The 18,358-nt window shown below is 44.3% G+C and overlaps 1 protein-coding gene and 1 long non-coding RNA gene across 7 annotated transcripts in view; one reads left to right on the top strand and one right to left on the bottom strand.

Moving 5' to 3' along the window:
- The window catches only part of Zfp568 (zinc finger protein 568), a 44,328-nt gene extending 40,019 nt beyond the window's left edge, over window positions 1-4,309 (bottom strand). For 2 of the 4 annotated variants that reach the window (NM_001167872.1, NM_001167873.1), the window contains exons 1-3: window positions 4,036-4,309; window positions 2,938-3,004; window positions 458-682 (exon numbers count right to left, since the gene is read on the bottom strand). In NM_001167872.1, the coding sequence (NP_001161344.1) occupies window positions 458-491 (34 nt within the window). In that variant the 5' untranslated portion in view covers window positions 492-682; window positions 2,938-3,004; window positions 4,036-4,309. Of the gene's footprint in view, window positions 1-457; window positions 683-2,937; window positions 3,005-3,881; window positions 3,998-4,035 lie in introns of those variants that run through there. The other 2 variants (NM_001033355.3, XM_011250569.3) reach the window with 2 other exon arrangements.
- A 433-nt stretch (window positions 4,310-4,742) lies between these two features.
- On the top strand, window positions 4,743-17,662 carry Gm31735. Of its 3 annotated transcripts, none has more exons than XR_001778074.2 (2): window positions 4,743-4,831; window positions 16,882-17,662. It is a non-coding gene; the product is annotated as a predicted gene, 31735 (long non-coding RNA). The 3 variants fall into 3 exon arrangements; XR_881934.3 differs by having other exon boundaries at window positions 4,751-4,831; window positions 16,820-17,662; XR_881935.1 differs by lacking the exon at window positions 4,743-4,831 and adding an exon at window positions 15,498-15,977 and having other exon boundaries at window positions 16,820-17,662.
- The last annotated feature ends 696 nt before the right edge of the window (window positions 17,663-18,358 follow it).

Genomic DNA, 18,358 nt, shown 5'->3' with positions numbered 1-18,358 from the left:
GAACCAATGCCTGCATTGTCCTCTCACCTACACACATGCTCTGTGGCACGCATGAGCCTATACACACGTGTGTGCATAGACACTGGCACACAAAATAAGTAAACCTAAAAACCAGTCAAAGTGGGGCTGCAGAGATGGCTAAGCGGTTAAGAGCATTGATTGCTCTTCCGAACGTCCGGAGTTCAAATCCAGAAACCACATGGTGGCTCACAACCATCTATATAATTAAATTTGATGCCCTCTTCTGGTGTATCTGAAGACAGTTACAGTGTACTTACATATAACAATAAATACATTAAAAAAAATCAAATTAACAAAATGGAATGTCTATCATGGATAATCAGTAGTGCCCACGTAAACTTCCATGATAGGAGCCCAGACTTCCAAGCTGTGGCACTGTCCCTGAATACAGCTCTCCCAGGAGCCCACACTGCTCTTTCCTGTGCCACCCCCTCACCTCTTCTTCCTGCCATCTGGGACAAGCGCTCCATGCCCTGCAGCTGTTGCTGGTATTTCAAGGCTGGGTCAAGACGATCTGCGGGTCCAGAGTCCACCCTTTCCCAGGACCCTGCAGCCTGTGCTCTGGGTATCAGGTCAGAAGGTCTCCTTCCATGACAGACATCTGTCCTCAGCCATCTCCATGCACAGCACAGTCTTAGTGTTGGGAGGCAGGACCTGTGGGCTTCAACCAGAAATAAAATTGGCCTCATGCGTCCTCACAGGTTCTTTCTTATAACCAGCCTCAGAGACAGCTCCCAGCGGTCACTATCTTCTGGTAGGTCACTGCGATACATACCAAGAGATAATTAACACAGCTCCCAACACTTATTTCCTTGTTTGTAACACTCTCTCTACAGCAAAGCTACTAGATGTAAAAACGAAGTCAGAGTGCATGAAGTACTCAACAGAGACACAAACAGTCTAGAAACAAAATGGAGCCCGAGCATCTTTAGATTCATTAGTGTAGCCTCAATGCAGAGACAGATATGGCTAACTCAAACATAGGCGACTCCGGGGCTATCTAGATGGATCGCTGCATAACAAGACTTATTGTTTCAGCTTGATGAACCTGAGTTCTATGCCTGGAACCTTCCACATTAAAAGAGCAGAGAACTGACTCTAAAACTTGTCCTCTGACCTCCACCTGCATGCTGTGACACACGAGCACCCCACAAGCACTTATGATAGTAAAGCCTTTGGAAAATACTCAGTCACAGGCATCCCTGGTGGCAGTAAAGGAAGATGCATTAAAAAGCCAGCTATTCGGGGGATAGGTGAGGCCTGGGAGGGAGGGATACAGACCAGGAGGGGAAGCAGTGTCCAGGATGTAAGGAAAAAAAAAAAAAAAAGCCAGATATTAACAATATTTCCATTCTCTATGTGAATTGCCTTGGTCATTGAGGTAAAAGAGCATTGTAATTCCATGACCTTCATTTGAAATAAAAATTATGACCATACGATACTAGATATAAATAAATGAAATGGCTGTTAAAATACAGTAGTTTACCATCTATGAGACCTTATTTAGTAAAGAGAAAGAAGTTAGAAAAGGTGAATGAATCTTTTCTCTGTATGACAAAATTAATAAAGCCGAAAGGACTATTTTAATAAACCTTGGGGTTATGCTTGAGACACATTTGCATAGTTACTCCTGTCTTTAAAATCAAGCTCTCTCTAACAGGCTGGCCTTGACTTGTGCCACCTACCCACTCTACCTGTTTACTTTTTACTCCACAATTCTCAAATTCTAAGAAGCGACAGAATTTCTATTATGGCATCTACCCACCATCGTCATGAAAATAGGAATTCTAACTTTGCCAATGATAGTTAGGAGTTCAGTGAATCAGATCTGCAGCCCTTATAGGTCAGTCAAAAACCTAAAAATAGAGTAGCCAACAAAGTCACAAAGTCAGGCAGCCCCTCCTCCTGGGTATAACACGCAAACCGGCAGAAAGCAAGGACTTTGTCCTTTTGTTCAGAGCAGTGCCGTCTGCAACAGCCAAGTAGTCGTAGCTTGTGTTCACAGGTGTTCACGGACTCAAGGGGAGACTAAAAGTATTTACTCATACACAACGTATTGTTTAGGGTTTGAAGTGAATTCTGACACTACTAACCCAGGAGTTACGAAAGGACAGGACCTCTGATATTAAATACTTAGAATTCTCAAATTCCGACAGAGAGCAGACCCCTGATTGCTGGACCTGGGAGTAAGGAGGAAAGGGGATCACTGTGCTGACTGGTCCTGTGGAAACCGCACTGTGGTTGGTGACGAGAGGATGGTGTGAATGGCTGTCACTGACCATGTGACTACGATAATGAATTGTATATGGCGTATTTACCACCATTTATAAACATACATATTCACGTAGACCAGAGGAAATACATCTGCTCACCTGGGATTGCCCTCCCACCCCCACCTCCCTTTGTCTTTGTTTTTCTTTCACTGTATCTTGGATTAGCCTCAAGCGGCCTTGAATGTGAACTTCTTGAATGTCAGCCTCCTGGATGCTAAAATCACAGGTATGTGTCACCACACACAGCTTAAGAATTTCGGGCAGTGGTGGGGCACGCCTTTAATCCCAGCACACGGGAGGCAGAGGAAGGTGGATTCCTGAGTTTGAGCCCAGCCTGTTCTACAAAGTGAGTTCCAGGATAGCCAAGCCTACACAGAGAAACCCTGTCTTGAAAAAAACAAAAAAAAAATTTTTTTTAAAGTATTGCAACATAATGTAATATATTACTCAAGGATGACAGAAAGAGATGGCTAGCTAGTTTGGTGTACAAGCATGTAAATGTCTTGTTTAAGTTTGAGGTTTTGCTAAGTACACACAGACAAGAACAGAAACCAAGCCAGTGAGGGGGGTACCGAAACAAGGTAAATATAAACAATAAAAACGTGTTTTCAGTAGTATGATAATACAGCAGAATTAAACTCACCTATTAACAGTCAGGCCAGACAAATGAGTTTAAAAAACACTCAGCTGATATGTTGCTCATGAGAAACCTGAAACATAAAGACAAAGGGTTTGGAATATAAAATTTGTGACAAATGTAATTTGAGAGAGAGAGAGCTAGTGAGCAAGCTAGAGAGCAGAGCTAGAGAGTGCACACAAGAGAGTGCAAACAAGAGCACACTATCATCAAAGAGCACTTGCACTAAACGGTAACACCCAGTATAAAAGTATTTCTAGAGATTTCTTAATGTGGCAAATAGTTATTTTAATAGACTACAAGCTTACCCACACAACTTTTCTTTGGCTAAATATGGACACATTTGAAGCAGAGGTTTTTTAGAGTCTTTGCATGATCTCCCCTGTGCTCCCATAATCCACCGTGAAAAGAAAATATGTTTGGAATCAGTTCTTTTTAACTTGAGCACCAGAAAACAACAAACAGAGAGCAGATCTGAATTTCAACCAAATACAGCCTGGATCAGCTAAATGCAATGAATCTGCTAACAACGTGAACTGAAGGAATCCCAGTTGGTTTGCTATTGAGCTTAGGAATTTTTTTCAGCCATTATTAAACTAACTTCAGGGCTGGGAATGTAGCTCATTGGTACAGTTTTTGCCTGGTGTGATTGAAGCGTTAGATTTAAATTCAACACTACAAAGGTAAAAGAAAGAAAGAAGAGAAAAGAAAAGAAAAGAAAAGAAAAGAAAAGAAAAAGAAAAAAAGAAAAAGGAAAAGGAAAGGAGAGAAAAGAAAAGATTTTTTTAAAAATTAAATAAGCCAAGCAAGCCATTAGGTAATAATAGAAAGAAAAACTGAAAAAAGTTAGAGAAGAAAGTGTTGAAAGGGCGGCAATGAGGAGGGGGAAATCATTAGAAAGTACAGATTTTTTTTCCCCGTAGTTACGAGTTACGCCAAATGCTACACACCTAAGAACTCCGCGGTACAATTGCACACGCCACGCCATCCCCACACTCACCACACCCTTACTCAACCCCTTACCACCAAACATGGCCACGACAGGACACTCGCTCTCGCACAACCACACCCCCTCCAAATCTCCAGAGTAGCACAAACTCTTACCAGGTTTTTGGTTGCAGCTCCGAACAGGCTTGAGTCCCGCCTTCTGGCCCGGAGCTCTCCGCAAAGCTGTGACCCGGGATACTCCGAGCCCCCCGAGAGCCCGCGCCCAGCCCGAAGCCCACGGCCGGCGCAAACCGGACCACCCGTGCCTCTCCCGTGGAGAGGTCCCCGCAGCGCCACCAGCCAAAACCTCCCGAGACGCAACCTCAGAGACGCGGCATGCGGGCCACGCACGGCCAGCCCCTCCACTCGGGCGGCAGCGCGCGCCCGTTATGTCCCAGAGCACAGGTGCTCCCAGAAGGACCCGCGGCCCGACCCAACTTCCGGTCAGAGCTCGGCTGGCGTTTCCTGTGCTAGGGACAGGAGTCATGGCCGAAGGCGCCGAGGTGGCTGAGCCCATTAGCGCGGCGAGACGGTGACGCCGCCGGCGAAGCAGCGCTGGACGTGAGCAGCTGCGGGGACGGTCTTTTCCGGAACAACCAGAGGAGGCGCTGGGGGCGCTAGGTGGCTGTCCCTTTGTGGACTACATTTCCCAGAAAGGCTAGTGGCCTGTCCAGCCTCTCGGCAGGAGCCTTGCGACTGGGCGGACGCAGTGCCCTGGAATAGTTTTTGTGGTTGTTTGTAATACATTCTGATAGCTTTTCTATGAGGACATGAAATGTCTGGTCGTTGTGGAGTTGTGGCTTAAGTGTAAGACTGTGCCTACCTCTATGTGGCATCTTGCATGTAACCATGGGGCTCCTGTCACCCGAGTGGTTGTGACTTCAGAACTCTGCTCCTGGGAACAATCTCTGAGGTGAGGTTTAGATTCGCAAATTGGTCAGGGTGCCAGTTCTCTCCTAATCTCCATTCTCTACGCAGGATGGATAATGGGGACAAGGCTGGTAATGATCTCTGGCCTGGCCAAGAAAGACCTGGAGGGTCACAATTTTTTTATGTCTACTCCCAGTTTTACCCATTGCCAGGTCAGTTACCCAAAAGAGGCAAAGAATGCACTACAAACCACAAAGAGCCGGGCTTTCCTTTGTGCCGAGCCCAGAGTGATCCCAGGTATTGGACGGCCGCCCCCATCTTACTGCATGCCCGCAAGCCTTACTTTCTTTCAAGCTGCAGTAAAACCACCAGGCCTGGGCGAGCTCCCTAAAGGCTGAGATAAGACCTCTGTCTTAGAATAGCCTTGAGCCTGAATGAACATCCTCCTACCTGCCACACCCTGGGCTCCAGAACTAACCCTCAATTTACAAATTCCTTCTTTATTGTTCCCTGAACCTCTGCTCCTGCCTTTATGCTTCAAAAGGAGAAAGGAGACTGCTCTCTCCCTTTGTCAAAGGTCGAAGCTGACTTGTGACCCTAACCAGTTAGAAGTGTTTTCCCGGGGGGGGGGGGGGGGGGGAGGGAACGGGACGGGGGGAGGGTATAAAGTTTACTTGTGGTTTATTTCCGACTTTCTTGGTCCTTTCCTCATTATTTGCACACCCCATGACCCCAACATCTGAATGCCTCTGGAAGTACTTGCTTAATGACGACTTGTCATTTGAAAATAGATCCCTATATTGTCTCCATTGGAGAAAAGAATAGCTATACCTATTATTAAGTCAGAGAGAGGCATAGAGGTAGCCATGTTCCAAGCCTGATTGCAAGCTAGAATAATCGGCTTAAGTTTAACTGGTGGGAGACAGAGCAGGTGGATCTCTGTGAGTTTCAAGCCAGCCTGGTCTACAGAGTGCGCTCCAAGCCAGCCAATGTTACACTGCAAGACCCTGTCTCCGAAAACAACAATAATCTGTGTACACTGTTATCATTTGATGATTTTCACTCATGTGGTCAATTTTCTTTTACTAATTACAAATTCCAGTTCAGTATAATCTCCAGTTTCAAGGCCTCTTTGATCTCAAGCTGGCTTCATATTTTTGAAACCAAAGTGTGTAATGTGGAAGGAAGATGTTCAGTCTGATTTCACTGTACACTTCTCTCCCTCCTACCCAGTGAATGTTTCCTCCACTGGAGACACAAGCCAATTCAGGTGAATTAGAAGTAAGTTTATTTGCGAATGGCTCCTGGGTGAACTCACCGGTCTCAGAGGACAAAACTGGAAAGTCACAGGCAGCGTATGATGTGGGAACTTCTTATAGATTGGTGGGGGGATGGGAGCACTGGAGTGGGACCTGAAGAGTTTATGTCTTCAGGTTAGCAGGGTGGGGCCTGTCAGGAATGTCAGGAATGTGAGACTGTCAGGGCTCTCTCTCTCTCTCTCTCTCTCTCTCTCTCTCTCTCTCTCTGTGTGTGTGTGTGTGTGTGTGTGTGTGTGTGTGTGTGTGTATGTGTGTGTGTGAGTGTGTGTGTGAGTGTGTGTAGGGAGAGGGAGGAAATGGAATTTCCTGGACTGCATGGAGGCGAGGGCAAGCCTAGGATGGTTCTCCAACCAAACACCTAACAGGCAGTCTCTGTAGAAACTGGTCAATAAGCATACTGTTCAATTAGAACTGTGATTGTGAAGAGGAGATGTCCAGAAGATTTTCTTGAAAGATTTGTTAGTCTGTCTGTAAAGCTATTCAGCAATGCCCCCACCCCCCGAGCGCCCCCTGTGGGATACTCTCACGAATTTCTCAGAAAAGCTGTAATTGGAAACCTCTTAGTGCACTGAACAGCCTGTCTCCTTCAAGTAGTAGTTACTTACCGTTCCTGGCTTGTAGCTTGGTGCTTTTGTCACTCTTTGTTGTACCATGATGGATCCAAGAAGTAGAATTGGAACCAGTCTTTATGCCCTGTAAACTCTAGAGAATATAGGAAAAGAACCCCAAAGCATCTTACAAGGCGTTTCAGATCCTGTCTGGATGGATCCCTTTCCACCTAGGCTGAAAGGGGGTTAACCTCATTTCTCCTGTGAGCTGGGACTGTGTGCCCTCTTCAAAAACAGTAGCCAATTCTTCCTTACCATCTAGATGCTCTACAGTTCTATCTTAGACTGAGTTAATACAGACCCACGGGTTAAGAACCTCTGTCCCAGAAGACTGCTCTAACTTCAGCCTTGTGTCTTGGGTCAGACAGAAAACACAGTTTGGTGTCTCCAAAACACTACACTTCTCAGCTGAAGGGACCCAACTTGACAAGACAGATTCTATCTTGTAACCAGGCCTTCATTTTATATACTAGGCTCTATCCTCAAGTTAAACTCTAGTTACTGGAAAAACCAGGAAGGAACTACCCTAGACACAGGCCACCAGCAGGAAAATACCTAACATTCCAGAGGCTGTAGATAGATATAAATAGATTGCTTAAGCCAATCATGTGACTGCCAAGCTGATAAACCCCTCACTCTGCTGTAACCACAATAAAAAGGCTGAGCCTTAAATGCTCAGGGTTGCTGCATTGAAGGGGCCTGAGGGTCTGAGTTGGAGCTTGAATAAAGACTCTTTGCTTTTGCATATGAGTTTGACATCTGGTGGTCTTTGGGTATCCCGGGATCTGGGCATAACACAGCCAGCCATAAATTGAGGGCTTCCATCCTTAGAGTCAGTAATTGACTAGAACAACTCACATGGAAGCCCTATGCAGTAGTGCACCACGGAAGAGTGTTATGGCCCATGACTGACCTCATGTACAAAGTTGGTCCCATAAAATTAAAAATGGAGCTGAAAAATCCACTTGTCTCGTATTTTCCCTATGTTGTCCATGCTTACAAACAGAGACTATTGTGTTAAAATTGTCTATAGTTTCCAGTGTAGTACCATACAGTATACGTTTGTGGCTTGGAAACAATAAGCTGTACAATACTGTGTAAGTGTGCAATAATCCTTATAGGCTTATGGAAGTGCACACAATGGTGGTGAACAATGAAACCACATAGAAAATGTTTCCAAGAGCGCGTCCTGGTTGCCAGGCAACGCAGGACTGTACTTGAGATTGCAGTTTCATTGTGACAGTTACAACAACAGGACAGCAAAATGGAAAAGATGAAGTCGTCGAGTTATCTGAAGGGGGAAGGGTATCCGAAAACATTTTTGACAACTCTGCCTAACAAAATGCCTGACACGAATGAGTTGGTCATTAGTATGGATATTGTAGACATTTCTGCCACCATAAAAATAAAATTCAAGAATCGGCTCCTGTCTGGGTTTGGGGGGGGGGGTGTCACTAACACTTCCCTGGCACTACACCAGCACCTTCTTGGGATTTGGGCTCCAAAACGTGATCATAAGTTTTGGTTGTTTTAGCTGGGCAATGGTGGCAAGGACAGTCTGCATACCAGAGGGCAGTTGTTTTTACCCACTTAACAAAAATGGCTGAAGTTCTCCAACATCACACCCTTCTATACATTCATATTGAAAGACCCCCGAAGGGAGACCCTCACTCAGACACTCAAGTCCCGGGACAGCCGCGTACCCAAGAAGACACTGAGACCATACATAAAATGTAGAAGGTAAGATTTAATAAAGTAGCAACATGAAAGCACACAGACCAGAGCTCTGGGGTCGAAATAAAGCAGCAACATGAAAGCACACAGACCAGAGCTCTGGGGTCGAAACTCATACACCTTTGCACAGGGTAGAGGAGTCTCGACGGTCAGCCAAAATTTTTCACAGGCTTATATAGTAAAACTCAAAGGGGGAGAACTGGGCAGGGAAAGTACAAGTTTACATCACTAGGGAGTTCTGCCAAAGGAATCTACGTAACTAAGGAGTCATGTCCTATCATTTGGCAATGTACCCGGTTCATTTTGAGGTTGTTCTAGGAGGCCTTTATCTCAAAAATGTTTTTCAGATGGGAGGGGGTGGGCTCCGAGGTAAAAAGTTCATGTTCTCACAAGAGGCCAGTAATTTTTCATTCTTCAATATGAGCAGAGTTTAGGTGTTCCCATTCCTCCTGAGAGAAGGAGATGGACACACCCCTAGAGAGCAGTGGCTCCTGAAACGGTACAGGTGCTTCTACAGTGGAAAGGAGCTGGAGTAGAGAGCTCTGCAGAATGGGATTGAGCTATGAAAGGCTGGAATATTATCTACTAGACCACGTGTCTTCTGAGAACAAAGGGGCATGTCTATGTATAGGCACTAGAGTCCAATTTGCCAGTGACCTAACGTAGAAAGAATCCAGCTCAGTGACTTGCTTCTCCGTTCTTACTTTCTCATGGCCTTCAGTATCATTGGCTGGTGCTGGGAGTCCTATCATAAACTTAAGTTCTGCTTCTCTCTGCATTGGTGGTCCTTAGGCAGGGGCGGGCTTAACCTGGGGTGCAGATTTGTTGGGGATGTAACCTGGAGACACAGGTCTTGTTGGGGGTGTAACCTGGAGACGCTGGTCTTGTTGGGGTTGTAACCTGGAAACGGGGGTCTTGTTGAGGCTTAGCCTAGAGACTGGAGCTAGGCTTAGGTTCTGTTAGGGGGGTAACTTGGACACTAATGTTCGGTACCTGCCTGTTTACCTGAGTTCAGGCTTAGGTCAGGTTCTCTAAAATGGAGTCTGAACTTAAAAGATTTGTTTCCTCACTGGCAAGGTGAACTTCTTCTGAGAAGTTTGCAAATGCTTTCTCTACTCTTCTATGTAGAAGGTGCAAGGTCACTGTACACAAAGAGAAACACTAGGGAAATGGTAATGTTAAACATGGAGGCTCAACCGGGCGTGGTGGCACACGCCTTTAATCCCAGAACTTGGGAGGCAGAGGCAGGTGGATTTCTGGGTTCGAGGCCAGCCTGGTCTACAGAGTGAGTTCCAGGACAGCCAGGGCTACACAGAGAAACCCTGTCTCGAAAAACAAAAAAACAGAAAAACAAAAAACAAAAACAAAACCATGGAGGTTCATCTCTTCAACAGAGGTGATGCTAACCTGTTTTCCACCTGGAAAGCTGGGAGTGGTTGGAGTTTTACTTTGGTGGTCCTTGCTATCTGTAGGACCAGGCCTCTCCCGAATCCCAGAGCCTCCTCCTCCCTAGAGCTTGAGAATTGCTTCTCAGTCAATAAAACCCATGCTCATGGGAGACATGACTTGTCCAGCAGCCTCAGTAACGTATGTGCTGTCTGTAGGGCCAGACCACTCCTGACACTCACAGTTAGGTTGATCTCAGTCATTCTCCCTAGACCCTTATCTTTTTTTTTAATTGTTTATTTATTATATGTAAGTACACTATAGGTGTCTTCAGACACCCCAGAAGAGGGTGTCAGATCTCATTACAGATGGTTGTGAGCCACCATGTGGTTGCTGGGATTTGAACTCAGGACCTTTGGAAGAGCAGTCAGTGCTCTTAACCACTGAGCCATCTCACCAGCCCCGTTAGACCCTTATCTTGAGCATTGTTTTTAAAAAAACAAAACCCATCTTTATGGAAGAGGACATTTATACTCTGTAAAGAGTGCCAAGTGAACATGACCTAAGCTTTGTTGTACACATAAACTGCCCAATGTCAGACTAGCAGTTGGAACCACACTGCTTCTACATCAGGTTGACCAAGATTTCCTTCTGATCTCCTACAGATCATTACTGTGCCTGCCCCGGTGCTGGCACTTGTAGTTTCTATAGCAGTCAGCAACCCTGGGCACTGTTTTGTGGATATATCATTCCTCTCTCTGCCTCTGCCTCCTTTCCATTGCATTTATTCTGATATGTATGCATGTATATGTATGCATATAAGTTATACAAGCAAAAATTGTGGACAGATATACAGTCAGCTGTTATCAGTGGTTACTTTAGTATGAAAGATGAATATAATCATTTGACCCTAAGGGTCTCCTAATGATCTTAACTTGGCTTTATCTGCAAAAACCTTATTTCCATGGAAAATCATGTTCAATGCTACCAGGAGTTAAGACTTTATCATCTTTCTGGGATGAACACTGAGGGTGAGGAGAATCACAAAGTTCCAAACCATAATATCCTGCCAAGGCTATTTTATCTAATGTATTTGTAATTTTTTCTATATACAATTTGTTAATTAAATGTATTTTAAAACTCTCTCCTCGCAGAAGGAAAGATTTTTATCTCCAAACTACATAAATTACTCCCAATTTCAATTTAAATGTTTTTTCCTTCTTTTTACTTTAAAAACTTATACATATTTAAAGGTTGTTTTATTCAATTTATTTTATGCATATCTCTGTGTGCCTACATTGAAGTGTGTGTGCCACAGCACGTAGGTCTACGTAAAGGTTAGAAGAGTGTGTCGGATTGCCCGGGAACTGGGGTTAAAGGCAGATGTCAGCTGTCTGGCATGGGTTTGGGAACTGAACCTGTGTCTTCTGCAACAGCAGCAAGAGCTCTTAATGCCTGAAATATCTCTCCAGCCCCTTGAAAATCATATTCTGATGAGGAAGTAACAATGAGCATTTTCTTTCTATAAAACATTGCCAATTAATAGGTAGTACCCAGTGTTTTTTACAGTATACTTAATATAATTTTCCTTCCTAAAGAAAATATAAATATTGCTAAAAGCTTTCTAATCTTCACTATAATCCTTGTTACCAGTGTTTTCCTTTACAGACTCCTATTACTGTAATTACATGTACATACATACATATACACACATACATATGTACACATATGCACATACATGGATGGTTTATATATTTATTTTTATATAAATATATAATGTGTGTCAAAAGGATTAAATAACCTAAGAAATGTAAAGTATTGGGACAACTTCTGACATGTAATTAGTATCTAAATGGAAATAATCTGATATTAACATCTTTCTTAAATGTCTTATTTTTTAAAAGATATTTTATGTGTATGCATGCTTTGCCTGCATGTATGTATGTGCACCATGCACAAGCCAGGTACCCTTGGAGGCCAAACAAAGGCATGCAATCCCCTGATGGAGCAAAAGATGAGTGTGCGCTACTATGTGGACCTGAACGCAGGTCCTCTGCAGAAGCAGCAAGTGGTCCTGAGTACTGAGTCATCTCTCAGCCACAACAATGGCATCTTCATCATTGTTAACAGAAAATATTTCAACAGTATCTTAACTCATAATTGACATCAGAGGATTCATGACAAAGGATTGCAAATGTGCTTTTATAAATGTTTCTCAGGTCAGCCTGGTCTACAGAGTAAGTTCCAGGACAGCCAGGGCTATACAGAGAAACCCTGTCTCGAAAAAAAACCCAAATAAATAAATAAATGTTTCTCACAGTAGAAAAGCTGCTGTTACTGCTGAAAGCCGTAGCCTGCATCTTCTGTCTTTCTGATGTGTCAGTCATCAGACCTTGCAACAAGTCACCCTGGTAAATGGCAGGACATTCTGGGAGACGCTGTTTGGAAGAGGTGTGGACAGCTTAGAATTGACCTGCTGATGGTTGAAACCAGGTATATCGTCAGGGTTGACAGTTCCTACCATAAGCACAAATGTTACTTATGATACAGATACTATCTAATACTAATTTGAGTCCCTGAGCTTTGGGGTACCTTGTTTTTCAGCATGTGATGCTTTCTTTGCTGGTTACTAACATTCCAGGCACATGTCCTGTCCTAGGGTATTTGCACTACCTAGGACACTTTTGCTTCACAGTTGCATCATTAGATCCTTGGTTTGATTTCAAGCACCTACATGGTGGCTCACAACCATCTGTGGATCTAACACCCTCTTTTGACATCCATTGGCATCAGGAACACCTGTGATGTACAGACAGAACACGAATACACGTGATAAAACCAAAAACTAAAAAGATTTGTAAGTCAAATGATTGTCTATATTCATCTTTCTACTAAGGTAACCACTGGTAACAGCTGATTGAATAGCTTTCCATATTTTTTGCTCATATAAATTTTATGCATACATATACACAGACAGGGTTTTAAATGTTTTTTTTTTTTTTTTTTTTGGTTTTTCGAGACAGGGTTTCTCTGTGTACTCCTGGCTGTCCTGGAACTCACTCTGTAGACCAGGCTGGCCTCGAACTCAGAGATCCACCTGCCTCTGCCTCCCGAGTGCTGGGATTAAAGGCGTGCGCCACCACGCCCGGCTTTAAATGTGTTTTTTATAGTGCTGGGGGCTGAACCTAGGGGATTGCAAGTTTTCTGTCCCTGGGCTACATCCTCAACTCACTCTTGTTTAGGTAGAATCACAGACATTATGCAGACTTCCCTTTTTACTTCACAGAGCAGGAGCATCCATCCCTGCAAAGTAGAATTTCAGCTTCCTTCCCTCCCGACTCTGCCCCAGCGTGGTCACACAGGTATTTGAGATATGGTACTTATTTCAGTCATTTCCATATTTTACTTCCAACCTCTCCTTCTCCTTCTCCCTGACTCCACATAACCTACTGTGTCAGCCACTTCCCACCATCCATGTGTGCCCTCCCATACTTTTCCCCTGGAATATAAAGTAGCATATAAACACACATGGATACAGATTTGTCATTATCAAACACCCAGGTCTTGCCACTGTTACTCTTTACAAAGGTTCATTTTTTTACACAAGACAGGGCTTCCTTGCTGTCCTGGAACTCACTCCATAGACCAGGCTGGCCCAGACTCATAGAAATCCACCTGCCTCTGCCTCCTGAGTGCTGGGATCAAAGGCGTGTGCCACCACTGCCCAGCCTGCTTCAGTACTTATACTTACAGTCTGTTTTAGGAAAATTCACTTCTTATTGTTTTAAAATTATTTCTATTTGTGTGTATGTATGATATTTGTCTGTGTGTATATCACATGTGCGTGTGTGGTATGTATGGTGACCAGAAGATGCTGTAAGAGACCCTTCCTCTGTGTGTGCTGGGAACTGAACCTGGGTCTTTTGGAGGAGCAGTGAGTGCTCTTAACCACTGAGGTGGCTCTTCCTCTTTTCTCTTGTCTCGTCTCCTCTCCTCTTCTCTCTCTCTCTCTCTTTCCTTCCTTTTTTTTTTTTTTTTTTTTTTTGAGACAGGGTGTACTGGCTAGTTTTGTGTCAACTTGACACAGCTGGAGTTATCACAGAGAAAGGAGCTTCAGTTGAGGAAATGCCTCCATGAGATACAACTGTAAGGCATTTTCTCAATTAGTGATCAAGGGGGGAGGTCCCCTTGTGGGTGGTGCCATCTCTGGGCTAGTAGTCTTGGTTCTGTAAGAGAGTAGGCTGAGCAAGCCAGTAAAGAACATCCCTCCATGGCCTCTGCATCAGCTCCTGCTTCCTGACCTGCTTGAGTTCCAGTCCTGACTTCCTTTGGTGATGAACAGCAATGTGGAAGTGTAAGCTGAATAAACCCTTTCCTCCCCAACTTGCTTCATGGTCATGATGTTTGTGCAGGAATAGAAACCCTGACTAAGACACAGGATTTCTCTGTATAGTCCTGATTGTCCTGGAACTCACTCTGTAGACCAGGCTGGCCTTGAACTCACAGAGACCACCTGCCTCTGCCTCCCAAGTACTGGGATCAAAGGCATGAGCTACCATCACCTAGCCAACTCCCTATTTCTTAATTTAATTTCTTCTTATTGTTATGGTTTGAATATGCTCGACCAGGGAGTGGCACTATTAGAAAGTATGGCAGACCTTGTTGGAGTAGAAATGTCACTGTGGGTGTGGGCTTTAAGACCCTCATCCTAGCTGTCTGGAAGTCAGTGTTCTAGCAGCCTTCAGATGAAGATGTAGAACTCTCAGTTCCTCCTGAACCATGCCTGCCTGGATGCTGCCATGCTCTTGTCTTGATGATAATGGACTAAACCTATGAGCCTATAAACCAGCCCCAATTAAATGGTTGGCTGGGATTTGAACTCAGGACCCCTGGAAGAGCAGTCAGTGCTCTTAACCACTGAGCCCCTTCCAGCTCAGGTTTGGGTTTTTTTTTTTTTTTTTTTTTTTTTTTTTTGAGTCCTAACTGTCCTGGAACTCACTCTATAAACCAGACTGGCCTCAAACTTAGAAGCGTGTCTCTGCCTCCCCAGTGCGGAGATTTAAGTCCATCAGGCCCAGATTCACATTCACATATTCTTGAGATGAGAGTGTCTACTATACAAATCATTTACTTCTTTAGTGTATCAAGGGTCAGCGTTCTCTAGAGGCAGGATATTTCCTGGAAGAGGTGCTTGACAATAGTTATCATTATTGAAACAAGCTCGAACGTACAGGGCTAGCCTTGAACTGCTGATCTCTTGCTTCTCCTTCCAGCTGATGGCATCTCAAGCATGCCCCACATCAGGCTTATTCACAATGGGAACACAGGGGATCCTGCATACCAGGTGAACATTTTACCAGCCAAGTGCCATCCCCAGATGAATTACCACTGTCCAAAGGTCTGCCTTAGTTAACTACTGAGAACAACCAATCACGATTTTCTCAGGTTTTCCATCACTGAGCCCTAATGCTGCCCAACTCTGTGCCTTTGAAAAGCCATGCATGGGGCTAGAGAGATGGCTCAGTGGTTAAGAGCACTGACTGCTCTTCCAGAGGTCCTGAGTTCAATTCCCAACAACCACATGGTGGCTGAAAACAGGATTCAATGCCCTCTTCTGGTGTGTCTGAAGACAGCGACAGTGTACTCACATACATTAAGTAAATAAATACATATTTTTTAAAAACCATACATGGCCCAGATCCATAAAGACCATTGTAACTGATTGTCTTACACTCTGTCAGTTATGACATTTCACAGAACCTCATTTATTCCCACATGTTGGAGTGACCTTTCTTGCTATTGTATGAAGGTGTGCCTCTGTGTTTTCAATTGTTAATTCTGTACCCACAGAGAGCTAAGTACTGGCAGGATTTGGGTATTGCCATTTCTGTGGCCATCATCGGGTTTTCTGTTTGTAAATGCTTGTCCTTCCACACCTGCCCAAAACATGAAGGTCAGAGAGCTCTCAATGCCTTAGGCAACCAAGAGACAGCCCAGGTGTTGTCTTTCTGCTGATTGGTTATAATTACCATACTGTGGCAGGAAATAAGGTTTGGAACCTCCAGGCAGGCAAAGAGACAGGAAGGATGTAAGCAGAGACAGAAGTGGAAGGCAACAGAAGAGATCAGACTGGAACAGAGAGGTAAAGAGCTAGGAAGTCAGGTTAAGTTAGAAGCTAGCTGTAAGACCCCATCAAAAGGGCTAACGCTTTAAACTTTATAGAAGACTTGTCTCATTTCTTATTTATTCTGCAAGTGGAGCTGTAAAAGACCTCCTCTACCCACACGCTCCCAATTGATAGAGCATCTGCCACTAATCCATACAAATCTGTGCCTGCCAAAATAAACCTTGCTCCCAGATAAGATGCCCAGTCACACGATTGGTGCTCTCCCTGACATTGGCACTTTGTGCACTCAGAACTGCCACCATAGTCCCAGGTCAGCATCCAACACACGTCCTAAGATTTGACTGTTTCCATTCACTAAACATTCCTATTTACCCTGGATAGGAATTCTTTAACCCCAAATCAATTGGCTTATGGCTCAGCTTCACTCTAGTGTAGGTCCTTCTCATCCTGAGGGTCTATGTGCAAACTCAGAGGAGACTTTGAGGTTGTCAGCCAGCACTCTGTAGCTTTCCGGTAGATGGGATTCTGGGCATTCCGTGTTTTTTGTTTTTGTTTTTTGTTTGTTTTCTTTTTTAAATGAAGGCACGATGGCTGTGCCTGCTTGGTGGCCACTTGGTGGGAGTGGCCATGTTCAAAATTGTGGTATACAGTAAAATCCTTTACTAGGCTGGGAATTTGGCTATTGTAGGACAAGTAAAGTAGGTGCCCCCGAAACTCCAAACACAGCTACACTTAAATTGTAGGAACCCTAATGTCCCAACATAATGGCTGCAACAGCCAAGAGGGTGAGGTTGGTCATCGTGTGTGTGTGTGTGTGTGTGTGTGTGTTTAAGTGCATTTGTTTTTGTTCATTTCAGGAAGGGTTGATATAACCCAGGCTAGCCTCGAACTCTTGATCTCTATGCTTCCATTTCCAAAGGATTAGGATTGCACGTATGCTGCCCTGTAGCTGTAACCCCAGTCCCAGTCTGTCAAGCTGGCGCAACCGTTTAACTGTAAACTCTATGAGACTCAGTGAAACCACCCAACGGAGCCCAAGGAAGAGTGACTGCATTCATTAAGGATACCCATCGGACATATCATCTCATAGGTGAGTTATACAGCCATAGCACTGGACACGGAAGCCAAGAAGTTACCATGTGCAAAGAAAGCACGGAAACCTATCACCGCTATTCCTATTGCTACAATGACTTAGCCACGAGGAAGTGCAGAGAGACAGGAACATCGATGTCAATGACCAAAAGAGATTTCCCCCTTCAGAAGCTAAAAAATATCAAGGCAGATCAAGTTCATGAGTGACAAAGCCAGAACGGTAAAGGATGGAGCCTGGCAGGAACACCTGCTCCCGATTGCAGCATCGATCCTGGACTTTGTGCAAAGATGGTGAACTTTGCCTTAGTGCCGCAGATTCAGCTCTTAAGACCGCCCCGGAGTGACTTCTTTCCTCTGTTATTGTACAGGTCTCATGTTTGGTTAGATGATATCCCAGGGGAAGGCAGAGAACAGAATAATGAACAGCACGTCCTTCTCATCCTTTTTTCCTTTAAAATGGAGGATGAGACCTTGCTCTACAGCCCTGGCTTGCCTGCCAGGACCCCAGACTACTCTCGAACTGTGGCAATCTTTCTGCTTTAGCCTCTGAAGTGCAGGAATTACAGAGCTGAGCCAACCCGGAATATAAACTTTCAGAACACTCTTAATATGAGAGAGAAGCCTTTTTTTTTTTTTTTTTTTTTTTTTTTTTGTGGGAATCTGGTGGGAGTGGGCAGTGAGGGGTGAGATGTGGGGGCGGGGCAGTGCGGGAGCTTGAAAATGGCTGTTACTTCGGCTCTGCCCCGTTACAGTCAACAGTGATTGCCCCTCGAGGTTGATGTGAGCTTGTTTTCTGAATGAAATGGTGTGAGGATAGAAATGACACATTCAGAACAAGGAAGCAAACACCACGGAAATACCATTTATTCTTTATTATTAAAAGTTTAGAAAGGCCAGGCGTGGTGGTACACGCCTTTAATCCCAGCACTCAGGAGGCAGAAGCAGGCAGATTTCTTAGTTCGAGGTCAGCCTGGTCTACAGAGTGAGTTCCAGGACAGCCAGGGCTATACAGAGAAACCCTGTCTCGGAAAACCAAATAAATAAATAAATAAATAAATAAAAGTTTAGAAAGATGGAGAATGAGCACCAACCAGACACCCGCGAGCACCGGCGATATTTCTTTATTTTTAAATACTTTTTCTCCTTTACATCTGTTGGGGTGACCTCCTCAAAACATAAGGTGTTTCTCTGTATTTTCAGTTGTTATTTTTGTACTGGCAGAGAGCTAAGTGCTGGCAGAATTTTGGTATTGTCATTTCTTTTCTTTTTTTTTTTTTTTTTTTTTTTCCTTTGGAGACAGGGTT

Source organism: Mus musculus, chromosome 7 (genome assembly GCF_000001635.26).
Source record: "Mus musculus strain C57BL/6J chromosome 7, GRCm38.p6 C57BL/6J".
NCBI lineage: Eukaryota > Metazoa > Chordata > Mammalia > Rodentia > Muridae > Mus > Mus musculus.
This window is presented reverse-complemented; position numbering and strand designations above follow the sequence as displayed.